Here is a 15,263-nt window from a genome sequence, read left to right as displayed (position 1 = left end):
CTTCTCTTTAACCAGTTCCCGGTGGGGTCCCCTATGGAGAGAGTGGGGATAGACATCACAGGGCCGTACCCTCGCTCCGACGGGGGCAACCGCTACGTCCTCTCCGCCATGGATTACTTCACCAAGTTGCCGGAGGCGTATGCCATCCCAAACCAGGAGGCGGAAACGGTCGCTGATGCCCTGGTGGAGGGCATGATAAGTCGGTTCGGGGCAATGGAGTCCATTCACAGTGATCGGGGGACTAATTTTGAATCCCGGTTGTTCGCTGCTGTGTGCGAGCGCCTGGGCATACACAAGACACGCACCACCCCGCTGCACCCCCAGAGTGACGGTTTGGTGGAGAGATTCCACCGGAACATGGGAGACCAGCTGGCCATCGTCACCTCTCGACACCAGAGGGACTGGGACAAACACCTGCCCCTGGTGCTCATGGCGTGCCGCTCCGCGGTACAGGAGTCCACGGAGTGTACGCCCACTCTCCTCATGCTGGGAAGAGAGCTGCGCACCCCGGCTGAGCTGGCCTTCGGACGCCCACCTGATGCCCCGGCTGTCCCTGCAGGGCCAGAGTACGCCAGGAAGCTGCAGGACCGCCTGGATTCAGCGCACCGCTTCACCAGGGAACAGCTGCAGGAGGCCGGCGTGAAGCAGAAGCGCTACTACGACGTGAAGTCTCGGGGACGGGACTTCAAGCCAGACGAGTTGGTCTGGGTCTACAGCCCAATACGGAAGAAAGGGACGCAGCCCCAAGCTTGACAGTAAGTGGGTGGGGCCCTGCAAGGTGCTGGAGAGACTGGGAGAGGTTGTGTACCGCGTGCAGATGCCTCCTCGGGGAAGGAGGGTGGCCCTCCACAGAGACAGACTGGCCCCTTACAGGGGGGGCCCTCCTTCCTCCGACACGAACACACAGGCGACCTCTCCCCCTTCCCCAGCTCCTCTGCCCCCTCACAGCCTCCCGCAGGAGGCCCCCATGCCTGTTTGCCCCACCCGGCCACCCTTGTCCCATGCCCCGGATGCCCCCTCCCCGGGGTCTGTCCCTATGCCCCTGCTCTCATGCCCCTGACCCCTACTAAGTCTCGGCCGAGGAGGCGGACAAGGCCTCCGGCCCGCCTACGTGACTATGAGGTGTCGCTCGGGGCACTGGACTGATGTGGACTGGACAGTGATCTGAAGAAGTGAGTAAAAAAAAAAAAAAAAAAGAAGATTGTGAACTTGAACTGTTGTTGGGATGTGGGGTTTGTGTTGGGTTGCACTGCTTTGCTACCTCAGGTTGTTGCCATGTTGCCTTAGGCTGTGTTATTTTCTTTACCTCCGGAGCAGTCCTCGGGGACGAGGACTTTTTGTAAGGGGGGGGTAGTGTAGCGGCCCCTTTAAGAGTGGCCGGATGTCACGTGTTGTTGTTGTGGCTTTTGCGGGACTTTGGGGGGAAGTAGTCTAAGGGTACGGTCACACAGTCGGCTCTTCGGCTCGTAACCCCCATTCACTCCCATGTTAAGGGAAAATACGGACATGACGTATTACGCGCCGCCGGGGACGCGTCGGAGGCGTTTCCGGCCGAGCGTTTCCGGCCACGAGCTGGGGGTTCATGGTTCAGCACTGCTCTACTATCACCCGGCAGTGATACACACTATCCAATGGGACAGAACGTCCTGTAGAGCTGGTTTTTACCTTGTAGTTTTCTTTCATCACCCAGCTCTCCAAATACAGAGGGAATGTATGGGAAATAACTCAAAACAAACGGCCAGACACATGCATGAGTGTTTCAATAAATGTAAACATCCTTATTGTTGTTGAATTGCCAGACCAATTATATGAGTACAAGTATAAGTGGCTCCTGTGTAAATTAGCCTAAAAGCTTACAATGATATCCTTTTAGTTGGCCTTGTACCAGTGATTTGTACTGTCATGAACTGTACTGTTTCCTATGCAACCTTCTAATAAATTCTTCAATCAATCAATCAATCAAACCAAATATGAACCCCAGCTATGCATATTATTGACCGTAACAGGGAGAGCCCGGGGGCTCCCCTGAAAGCGGTATGGTAAATACATTTCGGACAGGAGGTCCCCGACCACAGAAAAACGGTTAGAGCCTTAACCCTCACGATGTACACTTTCTATGTCACAGACAAGACCGTTAAGGTCCTCAAAAGATTCTTACGAGACGACCTGTCCTACTCTGTCCAGAGAAACGTACTGATGCTCACCACTAAAAAATAAAAATATGAAGTGTGAGCTTTTATCAGTAATGTAACAGCCGTGTGGAATTCAGATACTCACAGATGGGTATTGCTTCTTCTCCTAAAGAAGACCAAGTATATTTATCCTTACAGCACTATAAAATTCAGAAAATGAGGCTTTTTGGAAGTTTAAAAGCTTCCTTTTATTTGCTCAGCGGTATTACACATGTGTATTTAACAATACAAATGCAAATACAAAAAGAATAGAAAAGAAATCAATCAGGATTTACCAATGCCTTAAATTAGGCTTGTTCTAAAATAATTCCAAATTTAGATTTAAAAGCAGGAGGTTCCATTAGATTTAGCCTTAGTTACAGGCCAGTCTAAATTTGATAGTTCCAAAAATGTATAATATTTAACGCCAAATAGGCTTAATCTCAAAATAATTTAATTTTAATGTAAGTCAATTTTACCTTCCTCCATGTGGAACCAACTGCTTGAGATCTGAGCAAGGTGCAAGAGAAGAATCCCCCAAAAAGAGCGCAAAGGGGCAGAGGACGGCAGGGCCTCAGCCCTCCGTGTCCTCCAAAAATCCCCCAAAAAGCCTAAAAGATGCTCTGGTGTGAGCCCTCATATACGATGGTTCAGTCTCGGGGAAGTTCCCCAGACATGAGTATGTGTGCGTGCGTGCACGTAGGTGTGCACACTCACACAGGAACTTATTTTGCATCTTTTTCAGACATATGAAATATCTGAGGTAAGCAGTATGCGCTGATCAGTGATCGAAATAGACATGCATGTCTCAAAAATACAGGCTGTACACAGTGTATGTACTTCAAACACAGGAAATGCATAACCACAAAGAGGCTTCAAAGACTTGAAAAGTTTCCAGTGCACCTGCAGACATTTCAACCAGTCAATATTGTTCCTTCTTTAACCATCCCAAGTGATAATAATGAGCCTGTGAGTTGTTCAACATAAATTACGTTCTTTTACATTTCACGATGTCCAACAATATTCTGGGGGGGAATAAGCAAAAATAGCCAATCTACAAGCTCACAACGTGTCGCTCTGCGTTGCGTTGTAAGCTTGTAGATTGTCTATTTTTTGTAAAGATTTATATAAACAAAGCAGTCAAAGCTGAATAGCTTATGTGAGCATATTAGGAAGAACAGCAGAATGATATCCAAATATATATTTTTTATTAACTCAACATTGAAAGAGATGAAAAGAACAGAATTGTCAGTAACAAAAGGGGACAAATAAAAAAGCAGTCACGAAAATAAAATAACAGGGGAAAAATAAATAATAGTAATACATTGAAATAGGAGACATTTACAAAGGAAAAGGGTCTATAGTTTCAGGTTGTGCACTAATGTTTATATTTGCTGGCAGCTGGATAGGCCTTCTGTGGAATTCATATTATTATTGTTATTGCACATGCATGTTAACATTGATATAAGTGCTCATCTGAGTCATCACACTCATCCACATTCCTGCTACCTGGCCGATCGATTTTCACACCTCACTCCCATAGAAATGCAAATGTAGGCACCCCATTGAATAGAGAAACATCAACGCCCATGATTATTGTTCTCATGTTGAGTCAAAAGAACTACACGTCCTTCTGACCAGCGCCATGTTGACTCTCCCATAATGCAGCTCGGGGCTCACAGGAACAGCCGAGGATGATAGGATATGGAACTAGAAAATATTGTTCCTTCGAAACAGTGGCTGGAGAGGAGAGGTGGGGAGGAAAGGATATTGTTTATCCAATCAAGCACTTGACGTCACGTCAAAGATTGGTCCATTTTGTTTCAAAAATGTGTTGTGCAAAAGTTGACCTGCTGGTGGCGCTATAACAGGCCAATGTAAGAAGGGTGGTATCTGTTCCTTGACCTATTGGGAATGTGCTTGCAAGATTTCACGCACATTGCAGGCTGTGTTCATGATTTGAGGTGTTTTTGGCTTTGGCCACTTTATCGCTGCTTGCAGCTATATTTACAATTATTATTATAAGCAAGTGCCAACAGTACTTTAAGCAAGGCACACATTTAACAAAGCAACTTTCACCAGTAGTTAAGTAATATTTGACCAGGAGTATGTATGTACCATTGGTACTTTGCCCACTGCTGAGTACAGCAGTTACTTTGGACAACAGGCTACCTTCTGGTCCATCTGAAAATACAAGAAAATGCAGGGAAAACGAGTCACGCACACACAGTTGTGCACGCACGCGCGCGCGCGCACGCACGCACGCACGCACGCACGCACGCACGCACGCACACACACACACACACACACACACACACACCTCCTCTCTCCATTGTGCCATTTGCAGTGTTGATTTTCAGTCACAATGGGACAAAATGAGCTATTGATTTTTAATCCCGCTCTCCATTCCCTCACGCTGAGCTGAGGAGAAACGTTGGAGCTGCAAAGATGTGATTCAAAAGGGGTAAAAAAAAAAAAACAACAACAGAAAAACAATCATGGAATTCAATGGGGGGCAGGGGATACAATTGTCCAAATGTTGGTGATTCGGTTGACAAAATTACAAGTTATTTAAATCAAAGAGCCATTTGTCAGAAAAAAAAGTTTCTAACGTTATTTGAAAGACGATTGAACCACTTAAACCGTGTATACTTCATTGACCGGAGTCCGCCAGGGGTCTACTAGGCCCCCTACCTTTTATCGCCTCTACACCACATGTCTTCGGCGAAAATAGCTGATGTACGGCCGAATGTCCGCTCCCGAATATGGCTGGCTGGGTTCAAGTGCTTGATTGGATAAACAATATCCTTTCCTCCCCACCTCTCCTCTCCAGCCACTGCACCACCAGTGGCTCTCAAACTGTGGGTTGGGACCCCCAGGGAGTCCCCACATGATTTAGGGTGTGGGGGTCTCCAGTCCAGATGACAGTGAAGTGGCAATTTAAGGACTTTAAAGACCTTTGTTAACACCTCGAAAATCAAACCGAAGCATGGTCTATCCATGCCACTTCCACGTTGGCACTCGTATTCTCACTCTAAGTGTGTGTAGGCATCAAAAGTAATCAACAAACAAAAGCTGGTCAAACATTGGGCCAAATTTCAAATAATATAAGAAAGAGGCCATATTTATTTGTGGAACGGATATTCCAAGTGCTTATCAGGAAGGATATGTGTGTGTGTGTGTGTGTGTGTGTGTGTGTGTGTGTGTGGGGGGGGGGGGGGTCATTTTGGAGGATCACAGACTGAAAAGGTTGAGAACCGAGGCACCAGGCAACTAATGACTGTAGAGGCTATAAATATAACTCCAACATGGCGTCTTTATTCCATAGATACCATATCCTTTTCTGACACAGCTCTGGGAGTCCATGCTGGTTCTGCAGAGGCTGTCCATCTGGTAACAGTCTACTTCTATAACTCTTTCTCTCCCCCTCTCTCTCTCTCCCTCCCTCCCTCCCTCCCTCTCTCTCTCTCTCTCCCTTTCTCTCTCTCTCTCTCTCTTTCTCTCCCTCTCTCTCCAACAGTAATTCAGAAGTTAGCAAACCAGCTGGTGCTCATAAACCTCTCCACCCGAGTGAGAAATTATTTGGCATCATTTGCAACAGACCACCCACCACAGCAAGCATGGCTATGTTTATGCATGTTCATGTATGTGGCTCTGCAAATTCTGTACGTCCTTTGCAATCGCATGTGTGTGTGTGTGTGTGTGTGTGTGTGTGTGTGTGTGTGTGTGTGTGTGTGTGTGTGTGCGTGCGTGCGTGCGTGCGTGCGTGCGTGCGTGCGTGCGTGCGTGCGTGCGTGCGTGCGTGCGTGCATGCGAGATGGATGCCAGTTAGAGATATACACCCAACATTCTCAGTGTTCACCCACCCACGCACACACAACACGACACGCATTACACCGTTGTTGCGTTCTTACAACTCTCCTCATTACTAACTCTATCTCTCCCCGTGTTCCTCCCCGCACCACACACACCTGTGTGCCAGTTCTTTTCAGCGAGTCAGTACTTCCACACTGGGGTGATCGCCTTGTTGGCAGACAACAGACTGACTCTAAGAAGGTAGACAGACTCTGATTTCACTCTAATGGAGAGCGATCTCCAAAAAGTGTCCCCCGTGAACCAAAGCATCCACTGGACACGCAGTTTAGCTCAGAGGAAGAAAAGAGCTCCGCCGTAGAGTCTTATTTTATGCTCTGCCGTATACATGACAAGCTTGTAGGTCTGCTATTTCAGGCGAGTGACGCCATCGTACGACACAGTATAAATCAGGCTGCCTTGCCCTGCAGCGAAAATAGCCAATCTGCAAGCTCACAACATGAGCTGGTAAGATATCGGCTATTTTCCGTGCATGTCCGCGACACTGGTGCTCAACTCAGTATGAATCTAACCTCTCGTCACCAGACTTTCCACCAGGGAGGAAAGACTGGTGTTCGTTCCAAACTGGCTTGGAGATCCAGTTTTGAAAAAAGGAAAAAAGAAGAATCGTGTTCTGGCGGTGGGTTCCAGTTGGCGTCGCATTGTTTTCGTTCCCCACATAATGCGAATCAATTCGTTTTGTCTCGCCAGTCGTGCCAAGAGTTAGAATAAAAGATGTACCAGACAATTATTATACCAAAAGAAACAAAACGATTATACCAAACTTTACACATTTGAGACCTGTGTAGACGACAACGGTCTCTAGAGAAAACGGCAAACCGATGATTACAACGATGTAGTGTGCATGCCATGTCGCTAGGTGGCGTTGACGCACTATCTGGCAGTGTGTGACGCATATCCGTTCCACTTCCTATCACAGCTGTTGTTTACATATATCACCATGGCAGCTACTGTACATGGCTGTAGGCTTTGCAGTGTGAGCCAACGTGAGGCATGAGGTCTTCACGTTGTCGTTTCCTGAGTTTCTGCTGTTCAGATCGGGGAATCCTTTTGATGAAGAAGTAGAAACGAAGTTATCTCCGCTCCGTCCGTCCGCATGTGTGTGTGTGTGTGTGTGTGTGTGTGTGTGTGTGTGTGTGTGTGTGTGTGTGTGTGTGTGTGTGTGTGTGTGAGAGTGTGTGTGTGTGTGTGTGAGAGAGAGAGAGAGAGAGAGACCATCAAAGCCTGTTGTTTGTCACACACTAGACATGTGACATACTGTAGAATGTGTGTCAGGCCCACGGAGAGCGTGGAGTATGTTAGTGTTTACTGTATGCAGAGTGAGAGATTAGAAACACGGAGACACCATATCCACAGTCAGATATGATATCTCTCCCGGGAGAGCGGAGGATGAAACAAGATAAAGGAATATGAAATAAACATCACATGGCGCACACACCCGCTGCATGTGATGGATTTACTGTATGTAATTTAATCTCTCTCTCTCTCTCTCACACACACACACACACACACACACACACACACACACACACACACACACACACACACACACACACACACACACACACACACACACACACACACACACACACACACGTGCGGCACACTTTTCTCTCTCTCTCAACCTTATGTTTAATTCTGTTTCTAGCCCCTCCCTCTCATTTGCATAGGAGTGCGCAGAAGGCCCGGCGACGGAGGAATCAATCATTTTAATGGAAAGGTTTTTTTTATTTATTTCATTTCAGCACACAATACCAAGCCACTGAATAGTTTGCAACCAGGACACACAGGAAAGAGAAGAGAGGTACAGTACCAAACAACAGAAAAACTCACCAGCCTCGGGGAATAAAAAAAGAAGGATGATGATGATTATGATGATGATGATGATGACCAGTGGTGGACAGTAATGAAGTACATTTACTTAAGTATTGTACAAGTAAATGAGTATCTTTACTTGAGTTTTTTTGTTTCGTTTATTTACTGGAAGCTAATGACTTTCACTCGACTACATTTCAAAGACAAATGTTGTACTTTTGACCGGAAGGGAACCCACACTAGTTAAATCATCTACAAACTCATGGTGAGCAAGTACATCGGCTAGGTTCACTCATTTAAAAAATCTGAGTTTGTTTAGATTTCAAAATTTCAATAATCAATTCATTGATAAAAAAAAAAGTACTACAGCAGGAGCAGCAGGTTGGTGTCGTCCCATACCACTGCTCTCCTCTTGGCCATGGTACATGCTGTTGACACAATGTAGTACTTTTGTACTTTGTACTTTTGAATACTGCAGTTTAAAAAAAAAAAAGTACTCCAGTACCTCAAGTACAAACGTGAGGTGCTTGAGTTTTCCTCGTCCACCACTGCTGATGACAAAGATAACACCCATCAACGAAAAAAAAAGGTCTTTATTCTTTTGCGAGGAATAAAACAAGAAAAAGAAAAGCGGGGAAGGATAAACGAGACACCAGAAGAAAAGGTTCTGACACCTTAATGTAATCATGCCTGTGCAGATTAGAATCAACTTCCTCGAAAAAGAAAAGAAAACACTTTGTTTTTTTTCCTCTCCTCGCCTTCGTGACAAACTCTCTCGCTGCCGGCGAGCGCGTTTCACATTCTTCAGGTTCTTCACGAACCCGAGCGCCTTCTGCGATCGATAACCCCCACCCCGCAAACCCCTGCATCACAAAACAAAGAACGCAAGCCAGTAGACGACAATAACATTTCGATCCTCCCACAGCGCCGTAGCACGTCGTCATAAATAAACTCTATTTACAGTTGAAAATGCACTCTTTTTTCGCGCCTCTCGTCCTGTGTAGCCTATATACCGTGGGCGGCTGGGTGGAGGACCACAGCTGGACAACCTGTGTCTCGCATCACAGTCTGTCTGAGTAGAGAGTAGTACAATGTTTTTGGTATAAACATGTATGTGAACAGAGGGGGAGAGGGAGAGAGACAGAGAGAGACAGAGAGAGGGAGAGGGAGAGAGAGTTGCAGTTTTTTTCCGGGGGGTGGTAATGTTGGGGCTTTACAAAGATGGAGATGAGGTGGTTATTTTCTCTCTTTTTGTTTTACAAACACGCTTGTGGTTTTTGTAGAGACTAGAGGCAGAGCGGGTCCACTGAACAGCAAACATGTCCATTCTGTAGAGAGAGAGACAAAGAGAGAGAGAGAGAGAGAGAGAGAGAGAGAGAGAGAGAGAGAGAGAGAGAGAGAGAGAGAGTGAGTGAGTGAAGCAGGCAGAAATGCTTTCAAGGTTAGCCTTGATTTATTTGCTATTTTGTCTGTGTGTGTGAGAGTGCGTGTGGGTGTGGGTGTGCGTGTGCGTGTGCGTGGTGTGTGTGTGTGTGTGTGTGTGTGTGTGTGTGTGTGTGTGTGTGCGTGTGTGCGTGTGTGTGTGTGTGTGTGTCTGTGTGTGTGTGTGTGTGTGTGCGTGTGCACGTGTGCGTCTATCCTTGGCGAATTCCTTCGGCCAGTCTGAAAAGGCAGACTGAAGGACAGCCATTCAATCCAGTAAAAGGCTTGATTGTTTGCTTGATTGAATGGGATTGTGTTCACCTGTGTGCAGGAGTGTGAGTACATGCATCTAAATGTTTCTGCTAACACATGCATGTAATATGCTTCCAATGCTTCTGCGTTGTGTGCATTTCACCAAGCATGTATCCCTGCAAATATCGTACATAGCCTAACTCTGTGTGTGTGTGTGTGTGTGTGTGTGTGTGTGTGTGTGTGTGTGTGTGTGTGTGTGTGTGTGTGTGTGTGTGTGTGTGTGTGTGTGTGTGTGTGCGTGCGTGCGTGCGTGCGTGCGTGCGTGTGTGTGTTGGGGGGGTCCCCAGTTCAAATCTGATTATTTTGAGGGGTCGTGGCCTGTAAAGGTTGAGAACCACTGTGCTTCTACAGCAGAAAGAGATATATGTGTGCCCGGGACCACACAAAGCGTCGCTTTGTGCTGCGTTGTGACTGTGAGCTTCTAGATTGGATATTTTCACAATTTATGAATTCATGAATCAAATGTCTTTGATTCTTCTTGGTTTTCTACATGAAATTCCTGGAAAAGAAATCTTGCTTTTTTGGGGAATATTTTGATATTTTGACAATATGATTATTTGGGGGGGTCGCGGCCTGAAAAGGTTGAGAACCAGTGTTCTACGGGTCCTATACGGGTCGTCACCTTGCACTGGCAGCGCGTGCACTCGGTGCCGTGCTTGGTCCAGGTGGCGCCGCTGAAGCGGCTGGCGCCGCCCTCGTCCGTGCACGTCCTGGCCACCCCGTTGTGCACGGCGTCGGCCAGGCAGGGGTCGGCCACGCAGCGCGGGCAGCACTCGCCCTCCGGCACGGCACTGAACTCGCAGTCGGACACCGGGGTGCAGGACACGGGCCAGCAGTCCACCTCGCCACTCTGGAGGAAGAGAGACACATACAGGTACAGCAAAGTTAATTTCGGGGGGCACACGCCAGTCCGATGTCTCATTACTCTGAACTACGCGGCTACATGTGCGGTTAGGGTTAGAGATACGGTTAGTAATGGGGAGAGACGGACCGACGCAGCGTCGGAGTAATGTGTGTCGGAACAACACTCACCCGTTTATTTTGTCGACTAAGAAAATGTGATCGACTACCTTTTTTTCACTGATGAAAACTAAATAAAACTATAAGGCTAATTTTACAATTTCGTTTGTATGCATCAGTTCAGTGCTATTGACCACCATTTACGTCTGAGTATTGAACCAATTGAACCAAGTAGTAAAAAGCACGTCGGCAAAACCTTCTAACTCTAATTTGAGCTGGATGTTTTTTTATCTCCTGAAAAATGAACAACCCTCAATGCCCACCTATTTTCACTACATTTGTGTAAAACTGTTTGTATGATGACTTTGTACGATAAAGCAAGGAATTCATTTACACACAAAAAAAAGGTAACGATAAGGCTTAATTGGTTACCTTGAGATGTTTTCATGCAACTGGCCCCTGCTCTTTAGTGAGCTTGGGTAGCTAAAGCCGTCTTAAATCAGAATGAAATTTGGTTTAGTACCAGTAAGACTCCCTAATCGGGAGATAAGCGACCGCCAGGTCGCAGTGTGATTTTAGGCCAAAATGTGTAGGAGCAGTGTCCAAAAATGTGTTTGAAAAAAGCGGCCTGACGGTGGCGCTATATGGGACAGATCCATGTTGATGAGATGAGTGTAGACATACTGTGTACCGATTTGCGTGATTTTAGGGCAAAATGTGTAGGAGTAGTGTCCAAAAATGTGTTTTAAAAAATCGGCATGAAGGTGGCGCTATATGGGACAGATCCATGTTGATGACATGAGTGTAGACATACTGGCCCTCATTTATCAACGTGGTGCAGATCAAAATTTGGGTGTACACCGAAATTTAGGAAAGTCTCGACATTTATCATTTCAACTTGACTTTGACGTTGGCGTAGGGTAGGATCAAATCGCACGTCAAGTCCAGAGGTGGTGTAGGATTCATCCTACACCACTTTGTTTCATTGTAGACGTGCGGAGCAGCATTGTCTAACTATTTGACAGGCAATGGACACATGTATCCACTCGAAAATGTATATCCAACACCATAATAAATAATCCTGTGAAAAGATAACATTTTATAAAAGCATATTATAGCCAGCTACATCATGGACATGCACGCCGATTGTATTTCCAAGTTACAATGACAAGCAATTAAAATCGAGCAATATGGAAGCAATCTACTGTTAAGTGCTTTAACAGTCTAAATCTTAAGATTGCAGATCTGGCTCAGAACAAGCACATATAGCCTACGAACGCATGCGAGAGCATTTTCGGGACCAGCGCGGCGCCGCTGTGATCTTACATTACCGTGAGGCGTGAGCCTCCAATTTATACAGTGACGCGAGTCCTTTTAAATATGGATAAAACCCGAAGGTCCAAACCTGGCTGTGCCCAGCCCAGCGCACGCACGCTGCGGATGATTTATTTGGGGGTCCACGGCCCACCGGGGAGAAGACCAGCCCGTATGGAGTGCATATAGGATAGCCTTGTGTAGGTTTGACATGTAACACCACTCTCACAGTCACTATGATATTTAAATGACAAAGAGATAATATGCAAACATGGACAGTCTGACAGCAGAATTGAGGGTATAGGCGAAATGGCTCAGGTAGGTGAAAAGACTCTCCTCCACGGCGAAAATGCCAGGCGAAAGGACCAAATGCGTATAGGCCGAAGGAAGCACACAATGCTTCTAAAGCAACAATCTGTTGACACGTTATAAACCTTCAGATTATAACTGCCTCCTTGTCAGTATCTCTCAGTAACATCGCATGCACGGCATCCCGTGGTTTCGAGAATCCATGATGATGATTTTGCTTTATTTTTTTATTTTTTGTAAGCACTCAAACGCGCACTGCGCCGTCGCCGATATTGGGTTAAATTAATATATTCCATTCGTGACAATGACTGGTGTGGTGTCACTCATGTAGGCTGCAAGCTTACTATACAAAATAAATGGTAATGGTTCCACAGTGAACCAAAATGCTGCTGGGCTTGGTGGTGCGTGCCTGCATGTGTGCGTGGTCTGTGTGGGACTGGACATGGGATTGAACTTGAAGCGTGGAGTAAACTCTCTTCTATTGGCTTTCCTTTCGTTGTTAGGTCGTATTCAGGTTGTTCTAGTCGTAAAATCGGGGCGTTTCGAGAATAATTAAGGGCGTGTTATTTAAATTTCAGCCTGCGCATTTATCAACGCTGGGATCAAATGTACGCCAGGTGTGTCTGTTTAGGACGTTTTCGTAAATGCCACATAAACGTTGCCCTACGCAAAATTTTGGGGGAAAAAATACACAGTTTTTTACACTCCATTGATAAATGAGGGCAACTGTGTAGCGATTTGCGTGATTTTAGGGCGAAATCTGTAGGAGTAGTGTCCAAAAATGTGTTTTAAAAAATCGTCCTGAAGGTGGCGCTAAATCAGACAGATCCATGTTGATGAAATGAGTGTAGACATACTGTGTACCGATTTGCGTGATTTTAGGGCAAAAATTGTAGGAGCAGTGTCCAAAAATGTGTTTTGCAAGAATCGGCCTCATGGTGGCGCTAGAAGAGGGCCATGTGAGAATTGAGGTTGTGGTTTGGCAGGCAAGGAGTGTGTGTGCAAAATTTGGCATGCATCGGGGCAACGGTTGCGGAGATATGAGCAGGGCAAAAGTGTGACGTGTGACGTGTGACTGACTGACTGACTGACTGACTGACTGACTGACTGACTGACTGACTGACTGACTGACGGACGGAAGGACAGCCGGTGGAGGTTTTGATAGGCACATTATACAGTATCTTATTATAGCACTGAGTCCCTTCATTATTTTGTGAACGAAATACTAGGTTAGTAGATGGATCAATTCCTTCTTATTGCAGGCACACACACGCACGCACACTGGCATGCACGCACGCAAGCAGGCACGCACAACGTGTGGTGTGTTTTTGCTTGGCTTTCATATTTAATTCTCCTGCCAAATCATGTGTCACAGCCCTCTCTCTTCACCAAAGTCACAACTCACAACTAAGTGCGGGTGTTTCATCAAAGCCTCATATTGCAAACGAGGATTGTCTTCAGCCCCCTGCTGCATACAACAGACAAAGACACCTACTGTATGAGTGTAGCATTTTAGGGCTGCAACAGTTAATCTAACTAAGAACTAATAGAAAGGATTTTTAAACACATTGCATCAAGAAACATGGGGAATCATTTTGGAGGTGCACGTCACCAGTGGTGGTTCTGGCCAACTGATAACCACAAAATGACGCGAAAACTACAAAAGTTATTTCCGCTCCGGACCGGATCAGAAACCTGAAAATGGTATTGATCCCAGAGGCTAGTGGTGTGTTTTCCATGTCAAGCCGGACCCCTATATGTGTTTGGCCACTCAAAATATTTTGTTCCAGGGACCCCCAGAAGCAATATACGGTATATACTTTGTTCTGTACATTTGCACACATTTTCACAATGTTTCAAAATACAGATCTACAAGCTCATATGAGCTTGTATATCTGCTATTTCTGAACAGCCAAAGTATAAAATATGTTTAAGGTGGTTAAACCGAGTTGGGACAAAGATGCTTTCCCGGTCTCAATGGGTACCGGACCTTGAGAAGAAGCATACTGTATACACTGGAAAGTCTTGAATATTCATTTACCCACGTGTAAGAGAGTGGTGCAAGTGGAACATAATCTACCCATAATGGCCCACGTTGGTTCCATTTGTACCCTCTCTGTATTTACATTCACACTCACACTTTCCACAGCCGTACCTCGACAAGAAGCACCGGTTTAGCTCCTGGTTTAGCTCTGAAAAGTGGGTCACGCTCTCGTCCGTTCGTTTTAGCTCTGTGTAAGACAAGACAAACGAGCCGTGGGAGTGCGCTGCGATATACGACGGGGTTTGGACTGGTGAGGGGTTTCAGGGCCCACTGGGGGTCCCAGTGGCATGGGCTCCTTCCACCGTGACAAGGATGAAGCACCTACAAATCTCATTTACGAAGCTGCACTCCTAGCCTCCTAGACAGGGCATTTCACAGGCCATGAGATTTCATTAGGCCAAGCGTGCACGCACGTACGCGCACATGCACGCACACACGCACGCACGTTTATATAACTATACTTGTGAGGACATTTTTGTATGCCAATATAAACCAAAAAAGGCATTTACTGTAATCATTATATATCTCTTTTTAATTAAGAGACAAAATGTGCGCGTGTGTGTCCCATTTTGGAAGAGGTGGACGAGTGTGTTGTTAATGTATTGGGGGGAATAATACGGTATCTCAGTACAACAGAATGGAAACTATTAAACCCACGTCTTTTACTCAGAGAGTTGAGGCGAGCTCAGTGGAGCCAGATAGCTCATAAAGGACATTTAGCATTATAGGCATTGAGCGGTGGTACCTTCTTTCCTTTGGAGATAACAGCCGCTCGCTCAGCGCAGCATTTCTGCCTGACCTGACCAATTTAGAAGAAACAACTGACGGAGACGTCTTTAAACCAGTGAGGTTTGCCCATTGCTTGATATCAATGAACCATTTTCATATGTCAATTCATCGACTCAGTTATGGGAAGAGGGAGGAAGGCAACATTCCCACTTGTCTATGGGGGGTGGGGGGGGGACAACCACTGAGTATGGCAAAAAAAAAAAACAGTAACCACTTAAGCCGCTATTTCAAAAACCCCCAACTGCCTCCCCCAC

At 46.2% G+C, this 15,263-nt stretch overlaps 1 protein-coding gene across 1 annotated transcript in view; it reads right to left on the bottom strand.

Moving 5' to 3' along the window:
• Positions 1–9,145: 9,145 nt before the first annotated feature.
• LOC308308827 (protein kinase C-binding protein NELL2-like) overlaps positions 9,146–15,263 on the bottom strand; it is a gene marked incomplete at both ends in the record, with an annotated part of 141,601 nt that continues 135,483 nt past the window's right edge. The window contains 2 exons of the mRNA XM_080754279.1: positions 9,146–9,187; positions 10,216–10,443. Coding sequence (XP_080610405.1) covers positions 9,146–9,187; positions 10,216–10,443 — 270 coding nt within the window. The remainder of the gene's footprint in view (positions 9,188–10,215; positions 10,444–15,263) is intronic.

This window comes from Nannobrachium achirus (genome assembly GCF_963921795.1).
Source record: "Nannobrachium achirus genome assembly, chromosome: 23".
Classification (NCBI taxonomy): domain Eukaryota; kingdom Metazoa; phylum Chordata; class Actinopteri; order Myctophiformes; family Myctophidae; genus Nannobrachium; species Nannobrachium achirus.
The sequence above is the reverse complement of the archived record's forward strand: the minus strand, read 5'-3'. Positions and strand labels throughout refer to the sequence as shown.